Genomic DNA, 21,327 nt, shown 5'->3' with positions numbered 1-21,327 from the left:
AAGCTTTTTATTAAGATAGTTAGTTATAATATTATATAAAGATAGCTATACCTAATTACTAATCTAGAATTTTTCTATTAGATACTAGTTTTAGTTAGACACTTCTTTTTACTATTATTATATATAAGTAATAGTAAACTATATTAGGTTATTACTATCCTTAATATATTATAAGAACTATTAGATATAGCCTACTAGTATCTTATTTAATAGGTATAGGTTATTTAGGTATAGTTAGACTATTTTAGTATTATATTTATATAAAAAGAAATTTAAGCTAAAACTTATAACACTTAAGTCCTTATTATTAAGGGTATATTATACTATAAGAAGTTATTATAACTAGTTATATTATAAGTAGAAAATAAGTACTTTTAAGACTATCTATACTTTTTAGTTAGTATATTTTATATTACTATTTATTTAAAGATAGTAAGTAGTAAATAAGAGTTATAATATACCTAATAGATAATATAATATTCTTTAAAACTAACTAACCTAATTTAATTTATAATTATTAATAAGTTAGTTTAAAAAACTATAAAAATACTATTATATATAGAGGAATTATTTTATATATATTTTAATACTTATTAATATTATAGCTTCTAACTAGATATATTTTAATAAGTAGTTTATAATATCTATAAAGAAATATAGTTATTCTAGTCTTTTATTTAATAGATCTATTATAAAATTAACTAAGATTTACTTTTAATATTAATTTATAGTTAAGATAGACTATAAAAGGCCTTAATATAGTTACTTTAACTTATATATACTATAATAAAAGTAATTCCTAATATAATATACTATATCTTATAATAATCCTAGTTAATAATAATTATAAATTAGTATCTAGAATATACTATTCTACTTTAAGTATACTACTATATTAAATATATAAGTGTGTTTAATAAGTATAGTTATTAAGGGCTCTTAACTAGGTACTTATATATAGTTATAGAATTAAAGTGTCTTATATACTAAAATAGTATAGTCTATTATTTACTCCTTATAATTTACTTTAAATAGAAAGGAGTAAACTCTTTTCTAAATAGCTTTTACCTTTTTTATATAAGATATATCTACCTTTAAATTAGTCTTCTATAAAGTTATTAAACTTTTATTTAAGAAAAGGGATAAAGTATAATTAGATTTAATTACTATAATATTAATAGGCTTTAAGATCTTAGTTAAGAGTTAATTAAAACTATCTTTAAACTATTTAAGGTAGCTAAAAGTATTAAGGTAAGCTATAAAAAGGCCTAGTTAATAGTATAATTAGTACTAAAATAAAGATAAGAATTCTAACTATTATATCTACTATTTAGAAATAACTTATAGTTTAATAAAGTATTTAAGGTTTTTATAGTTAATAAAGATTATAAATATATTTTCTTATCTTTATAACTTAGCCTTTTAGGCTTTTAGATATACTATTATAATAAGAAGTTCCTTATTATAAATAGTATAGTTATATTTAGCTAATAAGAGTTTAATAGAATAGTATACTACTAAATATAGAATACTATTATTATCTACCTATAATAGATAACTATTAAGTCTTATTTTTAAATAATTTATTTTAATAATTATATTTTAGTTAAGATCTTATAAGGTAAGGTAGAGATTAGATAGAAATAGAGACTTAAGTTACTTAAAAGCGTTATCTTCTTATCTTCTTTATATAAATAGAACGCCCTTATAGGTAAGATATATTAAGGGTTTAGTAAGTAAAGAGAAGTTAAGAATAAAGTCCCTATAAAAGTTTATAAAGCTAAAAAAGCTATATACTTTATATACCTTAATAGAGGCCTCTTATTATTATATAGCTTTAATTTTCTTTAAGTCTAGTTTAAATAATTTCCTTACCTTTACTATAAACCCTAAGTACTTAACTTTTATAACTAAGAATTTATATTTATTAATATCTAAAAATAGTCTAGCTTTTACTAGCTTATCTAATATTACCTTAATCTTTTCCTTATATTCTTTAAATATATCTAAGTTATAGATAATTATATTATCTAAGTATATAGATATAAAATTATTAAGTATCTTACTTAAAGTCTAGTTAATATAATATTAGAAACTAATAGGAGTACTTATAAGCCTAAATAGATATATAAGCTACTTAAAAAGGCTAAAGTAGGTATAAAATACTATATACTTTTTAGATTTAAAAGCTATATATAGTTAATAGAAAGCTATTTAGATATCTAACTTAATAAACTATTTTACTATTAAGAGTAAATATAAGGTCTTTTTAATAAGTAAGAGAGGATATTAGTTTTCTTTTATAATTATATTAAAGGCCTTATAGTTTATATAAAATCTCTATTTACTATTAGGTTTTTTAATAAGTAAGATAGGTATTATAGCTAATAAGGAACTTATATAGATCTAGTTCTTATTAAGTAAGGATATAAGTTATTAATATAGCTTTAATAATTATTTATATAATTTTTAATATAGACACTTATATAAAAGTTATTTAGATATCTTATTAGCTTTTCTTTTAATATTAATTATATAATTAAAGCCTAGCTAATTTAGTAAAAAGCTTAATATAGTATCTTTTAAAAATAGATTAGTATATTTTTTATATTAGGTTAAAAGCTATTTCCTAAAAGATAAGGACTTTTATAGTAAAGAGTTAATTTTAAAGATACTTATTATAAGTATTAGAACTTTCTAGTTAGTTTTTATATATTTATATTTTAATACCTTATAAAGTTAGTATCTATTAAAGAAAGAGTATCTTTATACTTTTAACCTTTTATTTAGTATATATATTTACTAATTTAGGGTTAATTAGGGGTATATATAGTTTATACTTATATTTAAGACTAGGTTATAGTACTTTAACTATAAAAGGCCTAAAATAATAAAGTAGGCTAATAAGGGGATAATATAAAATAGTACTAAAAAAGACTAACTATTAATATTAATACTTACTTATACTATATAAGAAACTATAAACTTAAAGCCTTTCTTTACTATTAGTTAAACATTTTATTTAATAGGTAAGGGTATAAGTTAAAGGTATAATTACTTAGCTATACCCTCCTAAATAGCTCTATAATAGTTATAGTCTAAGTCTATAAGAATATTAAGTAAAGTAAAAGCCTCTAATATAGCTAGTATTAAGAAGGGTTAAGTGTTTATTCTTTTTTCTACCTACTTTTAAGCTATCTTATTTTATAACTTAGTATTTAGTATATTATTTAAAACTAACTATTTTAGTTACCTTAAAAGGAGACTTTTCCTTAAAGTTTATTATTTTCTAAGCTTATAGTAGATTTATTAGGTTCTAAGTTAGTATTTATTTAATTAATACCTATTAAAAGGAAGGCTTATATAAACTTATATTTCTTAATATAATATCTATTTTATCTATATTAAAAATAGGTACTAGATTTTTATTATACTTTTATAACTTCTTATAAAACCTATAAGGCTTACTTTTACCCTAAATTCCCTTAGGTATTTTAAATAGTAACTAAGGGTAATATTAAGAGTATATTAATTCCTATTATAATAAAGTCCTTTTTATAATTAATATAATATTAGCTTTTCCTATTTAAGGGTAGTTTTAATATTACTTTAATTTAGTAAGATTTTAGGTTAACTATAAGAGATTATAGCTATTATATAGTAGTATTATAATTACTTTTAGAAACCCCTTAGCTAATAGTAAGATATCTTATAGTATCTAAAAGTATAAAATAAAGTTTATCTAGCTTAATCTTATCTACCTATAATAGACCTCCTATTAAAGCTAACTATTACTTAAAATAGATATAAAACTTAAAGAAAGACTTTTATTCCCTTTATTATAGTTAACTAATTCTATTTAAAGTAAGTTCTTATTAGTATAAGTTATTAAATACTCTATTTAAATAGTAAAAGAAATTATATAAATTAGTATTACTATATTAGCTACTCTTTTTAAAATATATAATAACTTTTTATTAAGCTATTAAGCTAAAGTTATTCTAAATATATATAAACTAGGACTTTAAAGGGCTAATAAAGTCTATATTAATTTCTAGTTTATACTTAATCGCCTTTTTCTAACCTTAGAATAAATCTAATTCGCTATTATACTTCTCTTTAAGTAAGAGAGGTTTCCTTTTAGGCGTATAGGTGTTATTTCTTAGTTAGATTAGGGGGGTCTAAGTAGTATAATAAGGTAAATTCCTTATACCCTATAAGGCTTAGAGTTATTTCTATACTACCCTTATTTAGGCTTATATAAGTATATTTTACTCTTATAGTGCTTTATTTTATTCTTAAAGAGAATAGTATTTATTTAAAGGCTCCTTATAAGTTAAGTAGCCTTCTATTTTATATTCTTTTAGTAAAAAGAGTTAATTATTATAAACTAGCCTTAAGGTGTCTATAAATAGGCGTTATAATTATTATTAACTCTCTTAAAGAGAAGAAAGAGAAGAAATAGGAAGATAGTAAGCCCTTCTTATTTTATAGTAGTTTAGGTTTTATATAGAGTTAGTATAAAGTTTAGCTAGGGTCTTAATAAAGTTAACCCTAAGCTTAGCTAGCTAATACTTAACCTATACTATCTTAGTTATAATAGTGGGCTAAAGCCTAGTACCTTTATAATTACCTTAAAGAAGTAGTTTAGAATATACTATTAGAGTATAATCTTTAAGTATATCTTAGTACTAAGTAAGAGCCTTACTCTACTAGTACTATTTAATAGTAAGAGTATTTAAGAGTAGTAGTTTCTTAAGAAATTAGGCCCTTTTAAAAGCTAGAAGTTTAAAGTAATAGCTTAGAGCTAGACTAATAATAAAATTACTCTCTATTAGTTATAAGCTATCTTTATTCTAGAAATAAGACCGCTTTTAGGCTAGTACTGCCTTTTTATTATTAATAGCTATAAAAGCTATTATATAATAAAATTTTTATATAAATATTATTATTATAATATATACCTTTTATTCTTACTAGCTTATAGCTCTTATATTCTTTAACCTCTTAATATAGTAATATTTAGCTTAATTAAAGCCTATTATTATAAGAAGATTAGTAACTAGCCTAATAATAATAATTCCTTACCTATTAGAAAAAGAATTTTTCTTAAAAGTTATACTATTACTAGAATAGCTAGTCTATTAAATTAAAATATTTATATTAGGTAGTAAAGGGCTAACTTATAGCTAGTTAATATAATAAAGCTACTAATAAGTAAGTTACTTATTAATCCACTCCTAATAATACTAAAAATACCTTCTTTAAAGCTAAAATTAGTACTTATAGAAGCCCTACTAGAAGTTAAAACACTTACTACTATATATTAACTCTAATACCTTCTTTCTAATAGTATATATCTTTTAACTAATTAGTATATCTTATAGCTAATATAATATAAGATTATAAAGTAATTTTATACCTAATAAGCCTAAATACTCTTCTTAAAATAAGAAAATATAAAACTCTATATAGTAAGGAAGCTATTACTATAAAAATAATAAAAGAAAGTTAATTCTAACCCTAATTCTATCTTTATTAAAATTATAGATGTTAAAAATATATATAGCTAGTTTAAGATATAACTAATAGGGGTTATATATAATATTCTAAGAATTAAAGCTATAAAGTGATTATTTAGTTAATTTTATATTTAATAGTGTATTTATTATATTATTATAATGTTTTTTAGATTCGTTATACGGCATCTAGAAAGTGGTGTTAAAGACGCGTGTCGCGCCGAGATGTGGGTAGGGCTAAGAAGTGGGTGGCCGACGTTAGTACTTTGAGAACCAGAAGGTACAACCGTGGTACCTTTAATGGAGCTAGCGCCCCGCCGCAGCGCACGCCAGAACAAGCTGTCACTGTTATCCCTAATTAACAAAAGAGGGACACTTGATCCGCCTTCGTCTATACTATTTTCATAAAAGTTGTGGAAATTGAAATTGATTTTAATGGAGTGGACGCTGAGACTATCGAATCTAGGTAAGTAATAACCGTCTAGCATAGGTCCGGGGTTTCCCCAACCAAGCTATTAAAAAAAGCCACATCGATACCTTGAAAGGTCCAGTTCTCAATGTCGGCCGTGATGCCAGGGAAGTCTGCAAACACTTCTGGCTGCGAAGGCTGAGCTGCAGAGCCGTACAGCACATCGTGAGCTGGGGTCACCATCTGGACATCGCCTGTACTGCTGGTATGAACACCAAATTTCGACGAACTTTGTGACGCATCCGATAGGTCCGTCATGGTAGGTTGAGGGGGCGCTGGTGGGTAAACAGGCGTAGCCCAGGGGTCTTTCGAAACGGAGTTATGGCATGCGATCTTTATAATCCCAAGATACGGAATCTGCAAGCGAAAGCAAGCGTTGCCATATTCATCCGTGTCGTTGGAGTCTCGACCGTCATCTCCTGGTGTTGCGGTGGCAATATAGTCAATGCCATGCGCGGCTTCCGTCTCAATGGCAAGCAGTCGCCGGATCGCGGAGGCGCTCTTCTCGCCTATCATGTCCTTATTGATATTACTGAGCAGGTCCATTCTCTCAAGGGCTTGTTCCAGCAGGGTGCGGTCGCTTTGGCGCTGGTGAGCTAGAATATTCCTTGGCCTGCTGCGATGATGCGCGTCAATGTGCGCGAGTAGGAGGGTAATTGATGCCAGCAGAGCGAAAAAGTCGACAGGTCGCGAGCAGGATGATACCAGGTTAAAGCTGCGATGTGAGGTGAAGCGCGTGACAATTTCCCGGGCGGCACTGACGCATGCTATCCTGGAATATCCGTCGTCGTCGTTACGAGCTTGATTGTGAAGTAGATGGGGTAGGTGCAGTTGAATCAGAAGCCCGTAATAGTAGACTTGGGCAGCTACACGGAGTGTCTCCAGGAGGGCATCTAATGAGCCAGGGATGAGCCCGTGGAAGTCCACAGGACGCCAAAAGCTTGGCGGCATGCTGTCCGACGCTTGGATAAGTTCCGAGTCGATAGAACGTGTAAGCGAGACGCTTGTTGCAGTGAAGCCCTGATTGCGGTCAATGATACGGGCCGCCACAGCCGTAAGCAGTCGTTCGAAGCGGCCAAGGGGAGACTCATCCAAAAGAGTGGGCGTGGAAGTCATGATGTTCTCCGTCGTCCCCTGGGGCAAATTGAGCAGAATACCGAGGTGGCGGTCGATGTATACGATGCGAAACCACATGGACTTTGGACTTGCGTCTAGTGTAGGGTCGATGCGTTTTAGAAGTGGCGTGTGAGAGCGGTGAAGTCCCATCAGTTGTGCAATCGTCATTGCCCGTCGATTAACAGCCCAAGCGCGGCGGAGATTACCCCGATTAGCTTCTACCACACCTTCCAGCATGACGCATATCAGGCTCTCAAGGGTATCGTGCATCTCTGACGGGGTGGTCACCCACGTGCTCGCGGCCGCTGTGAGGCGTTGAATGAGCTCATGGTGCGGTTCGGAGAGACCGCGCAATCTTTCCGCACAGGGACATTGAAGCGTAATGGCGAATGTGAGCATGAGCCTGGCAACAATGACTGGATGGGCATCTCTGGTGGGAAACTTTAGTGCTGGGGGCGGTTTTTGTGCGAGAGATTGGCGTGTCAATCTGCTGTGCGGCTGTGTGCAAACGAGATTAGCATAGAATGATGGTTCTGCAGCCTCTTGGAGTAGAAGCTGAGCATCTTGGGTGCATGGAAATGCGGCAAAAAGGTTTCGCTGAGCAATGGCTTCGACTCTGGTTGGAGGCCGAGGTCGATCCGGCACAGCTTGCTGATCACGTGGGAGTAGAGCCGACTCGAGCGGCGCAGTCTCCTGCTGAGACCGCTACAAGCATGTTAGCCGGAGCCCGAAGAATTGCGGTCAAGCCGGGGGAATTGCTTGGGCTAACCTTTGTCGATGTTGGAGGGATGGGGTGAGAGGGCGAGGCGCTGGTTGAAGTTGGCGCGGCCTTGATGGGATTGGAACTGGGATTGGACAGTCGCAAAGTGTGCCTTGGCGCACGCTCCTCATGGTTGATGGTGGCATCGTGGGTTTTGGCAAGGACGATTCTCATGAGATCCTCGACGCGGGCAAGTCGGGCGTTGAGGTCTCGAGTTCCGCCGGCGGCCGCGATGGCTTCCTCTTCAGGCACGTCCTGGCTGATGCACGGCAGGCGTCGGCGTAGGCAGCCCTTGCATGCGGAATCTTGGGGGGAGACGAAGACGCAGCTGGTCTTGCGGTGTTTGCAAGCCCAGCAAGACCTTGTGCCCTTGCGAAGCTTTCGTCGTGTGGCAGTGACTGGTGGGTTGGGGGTTGTAGGCGTTGCAGGCGTTGCAGTTGTTGCAGTGTCTTCATCCATGACTTGCTCCATAATGCGAAACGAGGTAGTACTGGGAATGCTGGCGTGTGCCGTCTATGACACCATGTCCGAAGGTCGGCGGTTCCATCATTTGCTTGGGTTGGGATTTGCAAACCGGCGCTGTCGCTCGGCCTCTAAGATGAATGCCGTTTCCTGGCTAAGGTGCGTGCCTTGGAGCCTTGCGCACAGGCCACAGTTCAGCTCCGCCGCAACGGCGGAGTAAACAAAAAAGATGGGGGTGGGTCCAGATGGTACACCACTTTCTAGGGGCTGCTGCTGAAAACACAAGTACCGGCTGCTCTTCCGCCGCCGTCGGTGGACTCACGGCAGGCTTTCCCCAGCCAAACGGGCGATTCAGCATTTCTCGTCGCCTGCCACGGAGAAAAAAAATGATGTTTGCATTCTGATTTGATTGGGAATCAGGAGCTCTGAGTCTGAATCTGATTTGAAATCGGACCCTCGCATCGGTCCCCCTCGCAACCGTCCATCGTCTTTCGATCTCGTCCCGAGTACAAAACATCGCCGCTTACACCAACGCAAGCCCACGTCTTTCACGCTACCAGAAGCAAACCCGTATTGCAAGCAAGCACCTGTCCAACACTCTCAGCCTCACGAATCCACACATTCTGCCGCTGACATGGCCACTATTGGCGATGCGGCACACGAGCCGAGCCCAGGCGCGCCACCGTCTTTGGGCCGTTCGAGCAGCAACACATTCACCCAGGATGGCAACAAGAAGCAGTCCGACATGGCAAACGCCGACGATAGCCCCGAGAAGCAACCCGACCTCGGGATGAATCTCGCGACACCCTCTGCTGCTGGAGCGCCCAGCCCCCCTCCTAACGGAGGCCTCGTCGCCTGGCTCCAGGTCGCGGCGGGATTCATGCTCTTCTTCAACACTTGGGGCATGATCAACACGTTTGCTGTGTTCCAGACATACTACGAGTCCGGTGTCCTCTTTCAGCAGTCGTCTTCCGACATCTCCTGGATCGGATCCATCCAATGTTTCCTCTTGCAGTTCGCCGGGCTCATCGCTGGGCCTATATACGACCGGGGCTATCTCCGCCTGCTCCTCGTCACCGGAAGCTTCTTGATCGTGTTTGGCTTCATGATGCTCTCTCTCTGTACCGAGTTCTGGCAGGTGGTACTTGCGCAGGCCTTTTGCATCGGCATTGGCGCTGGACTGCTCTTCACGCCAACCGTGTCACTGCTTCCGACGTATTTTTCCACCCGAATCGGCCTGGCCATTGGCATCGCTTCGTCTGGCTCATCCTTGGGGGGCGTCATCTATCCCATTGCCCTCAATCGTCTCATTCCCGAGGTCGGGTTTCCTTGGGCTGTGCGCATCATCGGTTTCATCGCCCTCGCCGCCTTTGCTCTCCCGCTCTCGACCATGCGCATGCGCGTTCGTGCACCCAAGCCTCGCGCCTTGATTGACTGGTCAGCATTTCAGGATCCGCCCTTCATGGTTTTTACTCTTGGACTGCTCGTTGTCTTCATTGGAAATGCAGTTCTTATTTTTTACATTTCATTCTACCCTCAAAACCGCGGCTTCACCGACACTTCGCTTGCATTTTACATGGTTGCCATCTTCAACGCCGCGTCTGTCCTGGGTCGAATCGCCCCCAACGCCCTGTCCGACCGAATTGGCGTCTTCAATACAATGGCACCCATTACAGTGTGTCTCGGCATATGTGTCATTTGCATGCTGGCGGTGCAGAACAAGGCAGGTATCATTGTCGAGGCGATTTTTACCGGTTTTCTTAGCGGCGTTGTCGTGGCGCTACCTCCCGTCTGTTTCCGCATGTTGACGGAAAACAAGTCCATGATTGGTACGCGTGTTGGACAAGGTTTTGCGATCGCTGGCTTTGGACTCTTGATCGGTGGGCCCAGCGGTGGTGCCATTCTCGGCCGCACTCAACCGCTGGATTGGACCGCCATCTGGGTTTATGGAGGAGTTGCTGCGATTCTTGGTGGTCTTATCATCCTGGTTGTGCGAGTGATGAAAGCTGGCGTTGCTGTCAAGGTCAAAGTTTGAGGCATTCTTGACCTAGTCGCCGATCGGGTCTCTGCGAGATCAGCCCTACCCTATACCCCACCACTAAAACATTATTCTTGCTTTGCTACCTTACTTTACTATTTTACTTTGCGGTTTACATTACTATCAGACTCTGGCTTGTGGCCTGAAAAGGCTATTTTTTAATTGATGTTAGTTTATTTTAGGAATCAATCACGTGGATAATTGCGTTGTAGAATGACGTATATTCAAACAAAAGAGGAGCAAATGTAACGAGTACTTGAGCTAATTCAAAAAGCAATTTCATGTAGCACCCATATCTAACTCAGTCTAAACCCGCGAGCAGATAAAATCGTAACCCTTCAGTGTTGCTTGCCAACCATCTGAGCCCGGGTCGCTGCTCAAGTCGCAAATGTGCGGCGCCGCATCCAGCAGCTCCAAGCCTGTTTCCAGACCCTGCTCCATCATGGCGCGGTGCGTTTCTTGAGTCTGCTGCCACGGAATGAGGTCATCCGCCGTTCCATGGACAAAGAACGTCGGCACGCTGTACGTGCCGCCCCTTATGTGCGCTCGCGGGCTGGCAGCCTGTACGACATCTAGTGATGGCTGCGGGAGCGCACCCCAATCTGCCACTTCGGAATGCTCCGTGGCTGCCCCTGTTTTGCTGGGGAGGCCGTTGAGAATGACGGGCAGTGTCTGGGCCTTCCAGTTGATGTGCAGAATGAGGCGGCACCGCGGATCGTTGATGCTGTTGGGGTCGGAGATGGGCTCCTCCCACGCGCCCACGATGCTGTAGCCCGTGATGGGCTTCTCCTGCACGCTCTCCAATATATCGTACTCCTGCCCGCGGTATGGGGCGCCGTTGGGGTGAATGGGGTTGCGCCACCATTCGTCTTCGTAGTCGGTCGGCGCGTAAAAGACCAAGGCGGCGGACGGGGGTTTGAGCCCGCGCGACGGTGCTGTCCAGCCCAGAGACATGGCGAGCTGTCCGCCAGAGGACCAACCCACGACGACGACGTTCTGCCCGTCAATGCGCAGGCCAAAGTGTCGCCACACAATAGCCGGCAGCTGGCTGCCGCACCAGTCAAGAGCGTCGCACACATCCACCATGGCGCCCTGTGACAACGACACCTCTGGGCACAGGCGATAGTCGACGCTGACGGGTAGGAAGCCCTTGGATAGCAAAAGCCGCGTCTGAGCAGGTCTTGTGTCCTTTCTGCTGAAAATCATGTGGCTGCCTCCGTGAATCATCAAAGCTATCCGTTGTCAGTACTTGGAATGATCAAGTCCGATGATGCCTATATGCAGTTGCAACACTTACCGACTGGCATTTTCTGGCCTGTGAACCGCGCGCTCTCTGTTGGATAATAGACGTCGGCTTGGATCTCGAGGCCACCCACCTCTTTGTAGACAAACGTTTCCATGGCGGCCTTGACTGGCTTTTCGGCTGTCTCCTTGGCCGGACCGTCGAGGAACGCCGCCACAACCCGGACCGTCTTGGACTCCGGCGTTGCGCCGTCGCTCCAAGCAACCTCCCGGAAGCCTGCAGCCTTCATGCTCCTCTCCCAGTGCTTTTCGTTGACCAGGGCATGGCTCCTGCCGTCTTCAAACAGCCACCACCCTTCTAGGAGGCCGACGACAATGTCAAGCCAGTACATGTTCTTTGTGATTTCAATCAGCGTCAGAGCACCGTCGGGGCGCAGCATCTGCCTGACGTGCCGCAGCGAGGCCTCCAGGTCTCTCGTCGCATGGATGCAGTTGGTCGCAATGATGAAGTGGTAAGCCCCTTGAAGCCGGGGCTGGGGCGGCATTTCAATGTCCAGGACCTCGAACAGCAGGCCAGGAGTGCCCTTCATCCTCTTCGCGGCCGTATTGACAAGTGAAGAGCTGAGGTCCGTGTAGACATACTCATAGTCTACCCCTAGCGTCTGTAATAGATCGACAATGTACCGGGTCGTGCCGCCTGTCCCGGCGCCAATCTCCAACAGTCGAAGCTTTCCGTTGCCGGTGGTCTTGGAGAGAGCCTCTGCCAAGAAGTCGCCCAGAACAAGAGTCGGAGTTCGTAGCAGAGGAGAAAACTCGTACATGTCCTCAAGCAGCTTCTTGGCTTCGCGATCGCCAAACAAAACTTGTATGCCGTCTTTGCTTCCACGGAGACACGCCGCAAGCTCGGAACCTACTGCTCGGACGAGCTTATTTATGGTCGCATGCTGTGGATATAGATCAATCATCTCGTGGTAAATCGACTCAGCAGTGACATTCTCAACAGTCTTGCTGGTTCGAGAAAAGATTTTCCCGTCTCCAGATTTTGTCACAACCTCTCCGTCTTCAAGGACGCGGTATAATTGCTGAACAAGCTGGGCGTGCTTGCTGAGTGCCGTTATCTGCGGTACTGGATTCCCGGCTTGAAGCGTTCGAACATCGCATCCCAAGTCGGCAAAGGCTTCAATGACATAAGCAATAACCAGCCTAGCTTGTTCTGGATACGCATTCTCCCAAAAGCCGGCGGCACCTGTCGTCTGGGCCAGCTTGTCGTAGTGGAGACGCACTGCTTCAAAAGCCTCCCTTGCTGAGGGTAGAGCTAGCTCGCTCTCGGGAGCTGCATCTGATATAGCCGTCTTGACTGACTCTGGGGAGGTTTCGATGCGTTTTTCGTGAGGCTGCATCTCACCCATGTCCAAAACTCCTGAATCATGGCTTGTTTCACTAGCAGCTCCCCCAGTAGCTAGACCAAGCTTCTCATCGATATGCTGCACTATGGTGCGAACATTCGGGAAGAACAAAAAGCTTGAGAGATCGATGGTGATGCCAAGGGCTGCCCTTATATCATTCAGAACCTCAGTGGCCATTAGTGAGTCCACCCCCAGATCATCCAGGGTTGAGTCGTCTGTGAGCTGGTCGAGCAGCACGTCGGTGATGTTGGACAAAATCTGATGCACGTCCTGGCGCTTTCCGACGTACAACGACTTGGGTTTCGGAGCTATTGCTTGCTCCACGATGAATGAAGTTGGGTCAGACGCGGGTAGACGCTCCACGGCTGCCGCGGCGGGCTGTCTGACGGTTGCTTTGGCCTTGTTGACGCTCTTGAGCATACGACCCAGCAGGCTCTGCTGCATCTTTGAAAATCGAAATCCAAAGGCAATCATGACCAGTTTCTTGCTTCTTGCCTCGAAGATGTACACATCAGAAGAGGCATCCGTCTCGCCACCCTCGCTCATGTTGGAGTAGATTAGCCACTCGCCGGCATCGGGGTCAAAGTCGCCGCCAATCTCAATGTGGTCAATCTTGCCGCAGACAAATACGTCGTCCATGCTAGGGTTGTTGAAGTAGTTGACGAGAAAACCGGCGAATTGCATGAAGCTGTCCGTCATTGGCGTGTCGCAGAGACGCTGGTCAGCAGGGTCTTTCCGGGGTAGCTGAACTTGCACCTTGCCGGCAGCTTCCCAGTCCACGCAGGCCACGTCTTTGATGCCTCTAAACAGTTCGCCATAATATACGACGGTATTGAATGCGCGGTATATGTGGCTGCCTCGCATCTTCTCTGCCTCGGGATGGCTCATCAAGCCTTCCCAACGGGTGTGGCCGGTCAAAGTTTGGAAGCGAGCAAACTCCCGCGCTGCCTCAGTGTCGTCTCGCCTCTTGAGATGAACTGTGCCGACTGAGTGCTCAAAAGGCTCTGCCTTGCTGTTCTCAATTTCTCGCGTCGTGATGGAGAACGACCAAGACGGGATGGGCCCGTCGAGCTTTCTCAAGAGGAGGACGATACTCTTAGTGGTGGACTTGCCGATTGGAGATCTCATTGTCAGATTTTTCACAGTTGGTACGTATGACTGTACTGCGTCTTTGCCCTGCAGTAACAGAGCGGCGCGGGAGACAACCTCAAAGTACAAGGACGCAGGCGCGAGGCCTTCGCCTGCCATGACATGGCCACCAACCATTCCCTGAAAACGATCAGACTTTGGGTTAATCTGGAACACTGCATTGGATTTTGAGCCGTCTTGGAAATGGGTGAAAGAAAGGAGCTTCTCCAATTCTTCGACTTCCGCAGCTCCGGCCTGATTATCAGGCGCCGCATCGTGTCTTGCTGTAAATCCGAGCCAGTGACGAGTTTTGTCAAATTGAATTGGAGGTAGGCTGATAAATGCGTATTGCGATTTCTGGACTCTGTTGAAAGGCCAAAATTGAGTAGCATGACCATCTTTCCACAGATCGACCGTACAGTTTGCAAGGGAATGCTGCGCAGTTACGGAAGCCAGCTGCGGGGAGTGAAAGGAATGCAATCGCGAATCTGGCACAGAATTTTTGGCCATTGTCAAGACAGAGGAGCCTCGGCCCGCTTCTATCCAAGTACATGATGAGAATCTCTCTGCCAGCCTTTCAATAGCCCGGCCGAAAAATACTGGCTGTCTCGTGTGTTTGGATGCAATGTCGTACTTGGGTGCCGTAACACTGCCATGCTCATCAGTTGTTTCGAGGTGAATCTTCGGCTCCTTCCATTCTAGCTGTCTCGCCAACGCATCTAGGTGTGGGAGCATTGGCTCAGTAAATTGAGAGTGGAATCCATGAGTCACGTTGAGTTTCTTCATGCGAATCGAGTTTCGATGGGTCGATACGTAATGTTGCAAGTTACCAATTGCCTCGGAAGATCCAACAACGACATGACTATTCGGTCCATTGAAACATGCAATTTCAACATGCGCATTGCCGTATTGGGATTTGAGATCGGAGAGAAGTTCAGAAACAGTTTCGCGCTTGTCCTGCAACAGCAGCATGGATCCTGGTTCGCGACCCCAGTGCTTTTGCATTATTGATGCTCTGCCTGTAACCAGCTTCAAAGCATCCGCAAGGGAAAGTACTCCAGAGATGCACAATGCTGTAAGCTGGCCAAAACTGTGTCCAACAACTGCACTGATTTCAAGCCCACTATCGATCCAGGCCATGGCAGAGGCATATTGGGCTGCGAAGAGTGCTGAATGGAGCCTCACTAGACTCTTCACAGGCTTAGTCTCGAAAATGAACGGGTAGAAACTTTCGAGGCCAGCAGATACGAGGAGGTCATTGACTGAGTCCAAGCGCGCCCGGAAGACTGTCGAAGACTTGTAAACAGCCTGGGAGAGGCCGATGAATTCACTGTCTTGGCCGCCAAAAACAACAATCGCGGGCTTCCGATTTTTGGGAACCATTGTTTTATCAGCGCCGCCTACAGCAGACTGAAGCTGGACTTTGAGATCCGCAACGTTTTGAACAGAGGCGGTGAAGATGTGCGGTAGCTGATGGTTACCCCTATCTGCAAGATTAAACAGAATTGCAGCAAGGTCCTTTGATCGCTCTGTTGCACTCAGATCGTTCAGCCACTGGAGGAGCTTGACGCAATAATTAACAAGGCTAGTCTTAGATCCAGCAGAGATGAAGACTGGGTAGGTTGACAATGGCTCAGGTGCCATCGATGGCCCAACAGCAGGCCCTTCTCGCACCATTATCGCAGAGTTGCTTCCCGCTGCACCGTAGCTATTGACGCATGCCAATAGGGACGAAGCTTCCCATGGAATGGTGCATCGGGGAATCTGCATTCGATGCTCGCCAAACGCCGGTAACTTTGGGTTTAAGCTACTGTGGCTAGCTTGACCGGGTATCTGCCTGTATCTCATCATGAGAAGTACCTTGATGAGACCAGCAACACCGGCTGTAGCTTCAGTGTGGCCAATGTTTCCTTTGATGGACGAAAAATGAAGAACGGAATCACGATCGGGCCCGCCGAAGGCATCGCGGATGCTTCGCACCTCGATGGGGTCACCAACGCCAGCTAGATTAATACGTTAGCACAGCTATCTTTTTGCGGTGCCTGGTAGCGAAGGAGAGGTGGGAGGGGCTCAGGTGATGATGACGTTTGCTTACTTCCGGTTCCATGGGCCTCAACATAGGATACAGCTTCCGGCTTCACCGCGCCAAGCTTCATGACCTTGTTATAGAGATCGACCTGGGAGGGAGAATATGGTGCTGTGATTTGACTCAAGTTCTGGTTTTGATTGGCGGCGGAACCCACAATGACGCCAATGATATCATCCTTCTCTTTAATAGCGTCCTTCAGAGGCTTCAAGACGACTGCGGCCACACCTTCACCTCTGCAGTAACCATCCGCGTCCGCGTCAAAGGGTTTGCATTGACCAGATGGGCTGAGAAAGCCGGCAGCGCTTAGGTTTTGGTAGTCAAAGGGGCTAGAAATGACGTTGGTTCCGCCAGCAACAGCCCGAGAGCATTCACCAGACCAAATAGCGCGACACGCCGAGTTGATGGCAACGAGAGAGGATGAACAGGCTGTATCTATTGTCAGAGACGGGCCAGTCCACCCGAAATAGTGGCTCATGCAGCCGCTAAGATAGCAGCGCGACGTTCCGACAGTCGCATATGCAGTACCAGTGTGACAGGACAGGTTGTCGTAGTAGTTGTTCATAACGGCGCCAATGTAGCAGCCGTAATCGTCTGGCTTGGCCTCCTTGGAAATACCGAAATAGCCAGAAGACTCAAGCGCCTCGTAAATGACTTCGAGCAGGATGCGCTGTTGAGGGTCCCACGCTACAGCCTCACGGGGTGACTTTTTGAAGAATTTGTGATCAAAGGCTGTCGGGTCCTTGAGGAAATTTCCCCACCACTTCATGTCGGCGTAGGCACCAGTTTGAGAGAGGCCAAGCCGTTCAACAGGAGCAGGTTCGACAGTGGACCGGCCGGCCATGAGCAGATCCCACAGCTCATCGACTGAATCCGCGCCAGGAAAGCGACTCGCCATGCCGACGATTGCGATGGAATGGGGTGGGTATTGCGACAGGTCTAGAGACTCAGTCGGGCTGCTTGCACTTGTATCGTCGTTGTACTGACTGTCTTGCGTCGTACGGTCATTCATCCCCAGTGTACTCATTCCAGGTCCATTGACAACCGCGGCGGATGACGGAGGCCCGTAGAGTGACTGTGGGCGCAAATCGAGCCTTCTCAATACAGAGACTGGCATGGGTATGCTGAAAGAGCTGTAGGAAACAACGTCATTCGGTTTCAGTTGCCCAAGACAGGCGTCCACAGTCGCAGACCACTGCGCGACGTTGATAAGCGTGTTATCGAGCGCAAAACGACTCAATGAGCCGGCAGAAATGACGTGCCCATTCTTTGTATCTCGGAGGGGAACTGTCAGCTTCGTGGCATCCGGAAACTGCAGCTGGTCCGATCGAGAAATGAAACTCATAAGCTTATTGGCAGCTGGCAGGTGGTGGGTGCTGTGGAAGCGGCCAGTCACGCCAATGAGCTTGATGCGCAGGCTCCTGTCCCGAGCCATCTCAACAAGCTTGTCGACATCCTCGGTCTTCAGGGTGATGGTCACGCTGGAGCGGTCATTGACACTTGATACATACGCCTAAGGACTCTAATTTAGCGAGATGAAATTCCGCGCATCAGATTGGAGGGTCAACTTACACCAGGAATCGACTTTACTATACCGGACACGGCAGGGTTTGCCGTAGAGCTTGTATCTTTCCATGATATAGCCATCGCGGAATATTCTTCATTTGAAGACCCATATCTGCCGTCTATATCGACGTAGGCTCCAATGCATACGGCGAGACGCAGTGCGACAGCAGCGTGTGCACCCAGGTCGGAATCATGCTCGGAACTGGCCACTGCAATCGCGTTGAGAAAGCCAACGCAGAAGCCTTGGATTCCACCCTGATATACGCTTCGGAGGACTCTAGAGTGCGCGCCATTGCCGAGACGGCCCAAATAACAGCTGTACTGGCTTAGCTGCAGCAGAACTGTGACAGCAAGAGCGTAGTGGTTTGGTGCACCTTCCTCTGGAAACAGGAGTGAGCCACCCTTTTCCAGCCATTGCTTTAGTCTGTCCAGATATTTCTTGCCGGGAACTTGCGCCAGGTCAGGATCGAAGTCAACAAAATCTTTCCAGAATTCCGGCAGCTGTTTGATTGCTTCCCTCAGAGCCGACAGCAAAGGACTGCTGACAAGCTCTAGGCGAAGGTCTTCGATTACAGACGGTGATGGAAGCTCTGCCTGTGGTCCAAACACCAAAAGCGACGGAAGATTTTCGCTGATGATGGAAACCATTATGTCGATCGATCAAGGTAAATTCCTCATGCGTTGGGGAAATGTATTTGCGCTCTTCTGGGGAATTATTCCACGTTTATCACAGCACTCGTGGAATGCGAGATTGACCAAAAGAATGGTAGAATCTGGGGTTATATCTAAAGCACGAAGCAGAAAGGCTGTTCAAAAGATCAGGCTCGATGGCACGCGTGTTTCAAGGACGAGAACTGATAGAGTAGTAATTGTTAAGGGCTAATTATTGTCCGTAGCATTTTCTGGCAGGTTATTTCCATTCCTAGAAAATCGTCCATGGTATTGTTGTTGGAGTGGCAGCCTCAGCTCGTTTCCTGAGTTTCAGCTCTGGCTTGGAGTTGTGCCCAACTCTGGTTCCTACCCTGTGATTGGTAGATTCAATTACTTTCTCCGCCAAGCGCAGAACCGTGTAAGTTGGGGGCGGAAAGAAGAAGCCCAGCCTGTAAAGGGTTACTTAGCCTCCGAGGAGTCTAATTCCGCAGACACCCTGTCGAGCGATGCGATGGCGCAATGCAGCCATGGCCGTTGAACTCGGCCCCCGCTCGTCGCCTTGGCGGAACCGACTTACGAGGCCCTTGTGCCACCATCTTTATGACAGCTATCAGCATGGCTGGCAGTGGCGCAATTTGTCTGGCCAAGGGCTCGATACGAAGTGAACAACATGACTAGGCAGTCTATGCTACCTGCGGAATGCTGGGCTACTTGCAGTAGCCAAATGCACGGTAAGCATGGGGCTAGTCTTGCTCAGAGTACGCCCAATCTGTAAGCATGATCTGCAAGTATGAGACGAAATGTAATCCAAGCATCTTGGTAATTTTTGATCATCGTCAAAAAACAGTCGATGGGCAGTGCCAGGGTCGCAACCCGCAAGTTCTACTTTATTGAGACTGTTTCTGGTGTCTTGAGGAAAAGGGAGACGCAAACGTCTGGCTCCATGGAGAACTTGGACTATCTTTCGGCTGCCTTGGCGGCCATCTTGACCTACGCAATCTACACTGCAATATGGCGTCTGTATTTTAGCCCAATTGCGCATTTTCCTGGGCCGAGGCTGGCGGCACTAACTCATGGGTGAGTAATTTGTCTCCAATCATGATTGTCACTCGAAAGAAAGGAGGAAAACGACAAGAAGAAGAAGACGAAACTGACGGCTTTGTTTGCAGCTATGAGGCCTATTACAACAATGTAAAAGGCGGAAAGTACATTTACAGAATCCAGGAAATGCACAACCGATATGGACCAATTGTCCGCATCTCGCCATCCGATCTACATGTGAACGACCCGGTACGTAAGGGACCATCCCGCAGAAAGCCAGCCATATTGACATCAGTTGCTCACTCTTACGAGATAGAACTTTTACGATGTTCTCTATCCTAGTACTACAAGTGGGCGAAGGGCTAACAAGTCAGCGAGCCTGACCAAATTCTTTGGCCTGGATGACTCGCTGTTCTCCACGATTGAGCACGACACCCACCGGATGCGCCGCGCCGCCTTGCTGCCCTTCTTCAGCCCGTCCTACGTGAGAAGACTGCAGCCCATGTTTCAGGAGCGACTCGACGTTCTCCTCGCCAGGATGGCTGCCTTGAAAGACACGGAGCAGGCAGTCAACGCGAGCTGCCTGTTTGCAGCATTCAGCAACGGTGAGCAGGCCAAATTGAAGCCATGAATGCATAACAGAGTTTTGCTAACTGGATCCGCCATCAAAGACCTAGTTCAGACGTTGGCCTTTGGACAGTGCGCCGGCAAGCTTGGTAAGTACCGCAAAAAGAAACTAGCTCAAGGTCAAACGTTGACCGAGGGGAAAACAACATTAGAAACTCCGGATTTCGATTCTTCAGAGCGCGACGCGGCGCTCTCGGGTGCACAGTCGTTTCACGTCTTGAAGCGCATTCCCTGGCTGAATAACGTCATGATGGCCATGCCCGAGGCTGTATCGCACGTCTTGAGCCCGTCGCTGGCATCCTTTATGCGGCAGAAGCGCATGACGCGAGAGCAGATTGCTCGGCTGTCTTGCGTTTCCGCGGATGAGTTTGCGGGTGCCGATGTGACGCCGATTTTCCAACAGGTCATGTTGTCTTCCAAGCTGCCGCCCAGCGAGAAGTCGGTCGAGCGAGTGGCGCAAGACGCCCAGATGCTTCTCATGGCCGGCACGCTGACAATGGCTTCCGTCCTTGAGCATCTAATTTACTGGATGGTCGATAACCCGGCAGTTCTGCAAAGACTCAAGACGGAGCTGTGCGAGGTGATGCCGTCGATTGATGATGTCGGCAAAGTGCCCATCGCGAAATTGGAAGGCCTTCCATACATGACTGCCATTGTCAAAGAAAGTATTCGACTTATATACGGAAACTCGACACCGCATTTTCGTTTTGATCCGGACAAGTCTCTTGTGTACGATGATGCCGCCACTGGTCGTCGGTGGGAAATTCCGCGCAACACGTCGGTAGGCATGTCGAGCGTTCTGCTGCACCACAATGAGCAGCATTTCCCGGAAAGCTCCAGATTCGTTCCTGAGCGTTGGATCGGGGATGATGGAAAAAAGCTGGACAAGTACAACGTGGGGTTTGGCAAGGGCAGTCGTGTGTGTATTGGTATGCCCCAGGCATACGCCGTCATGCGTTTGGTGTTGGCTCAAGTTTGGAGGCTTTGGGCGAGCCCGGGCGCACAGATTGGTGACGAAATTGGCGTGCTCAGCTTGCACGACACCAGTCCTCATGATGTGCAAATGAGTGGAGATTTCTTTGTCGCTGCGTATAACAAAATTCAGGGCGTCGAGTTCAAGCTGCATGACATGAAAGTAAGGACAATTTAGAGTAGCAGTAACAACTATGGCGTTTTTGCCGCTGCTTGGCCAGCTCATAGCTGGACACTTTATTGT

The 21,327-nt window shown here is 44.5% G+C and overlaps 4 protein-coding genes across 4 annotated transcripts; 2 read left to right on the top strand and 2 right to left on the bottom strand.

Moving 5' to 3' along the window:
* Nucleotides 1-6,000: 6,000 nt before the first annotated feature.
* LMH87_008548 (uncharacterized protein) lies at nucleotides 6,001-8,335 on the bottom strand (the record flags this gene model as incomplete). The annotated part of the gene is made up of 2 exons (XM_056201736.1): nucleotides 6,001-7,809; nucleotides 7,874-8,335. 2 exons carry the CDS (start codon nucleotides 8,333-8,335, stop codon nucleotides 6,001-6,003), a joined length of 2,271 nt encoding a protein of 756 aa, XP_056056368.1.
* A 625-nt stretch (nucleotides 8,336-8,960) lies between these two features.
* LMH87_008547 (uncharacterized protein) lies at nucleotides 8,961-10,361 on the top strand (the record flags this gene model as incomplete). The annotated part of the gene is made up of 1 exon (XM_056201735.1): nucleotides 8,961-10,361. One exon carries the CDS (start codon nucleotides 8,961-8,963, stop codon nucleotides 10,359-10,361), a length of 1,401 nt encoding a protein of 466 aa, XP_056056367.1.
* A 309-nt stretch (nucleotides 10,362-10,670) lies between these two features.
* LMH87_008546 (uncharacterized protein) lies at nucleotides 10,671-18,440 on the bottom strand (the record flags this gene model as incomplete). The annotated part of the gene is made up of 5 exons (XM_056201734.1): nucleotides 10,671-11,596; nucleotides 11,662-14,504; nucleotides 14,775-16,143; nucleotides 16,236-17,739; nucleotides 17,799-18,440. 5 exons carry the CDS (start codon nucleotides 18,438-18,440, stop codon nucleotides 10,671-10,673), a joined length of 7,284 nt encoding a protein of 2,427 aa, XP_056056366.1.
* Nucleotides 18,441-19,293: 853 nt separating this feature from the next.
* On the top strand, nucleotides 19,294-21,261 carry LMH87_008545 (uncharacterized protein; the record flags this gene model as incomplete). The annotated part of the gene is made up of 5 exons (XM_056201733.1): nucleotides 19,294-19,520; nucleotides 19,613-19,733; nucleotides 19,801-20,089; nucleotides 20,156-20,200; nucleotides 20,264-21,261. The coding sequence occupies 5 exons, from the start codon at nucleotides 19,294-19,296 to the stop codon at nucleotides 21,259-21,261; spliced, it is 1,680 nt and encodes a 559-aa protein (XP_056056365.1).
* Nucleotides 21,262-21,327: the final 66 nt, after the last annotated feature.

This window comes from Akanthomyces muscarius, assembly GCF_028009165.1.
Source record: "Akanthomyces muscarius strain Ve6 chromosome Unknown contig_18, whole genome shotgun sequence".
NCBI classification, from domain to species: Eukaryota; Fungi; Ascomycota; class Sordariomycetes; order Hypocreales; family Cordycipitaceae; genus Akanthomyces; species Akanthomyces muscarius.
The sequence above is the reverse complement of the archived record's forward strand: the minus strand, read 5'-3'. Positions and strand labels throughout refer to the sequence as shown.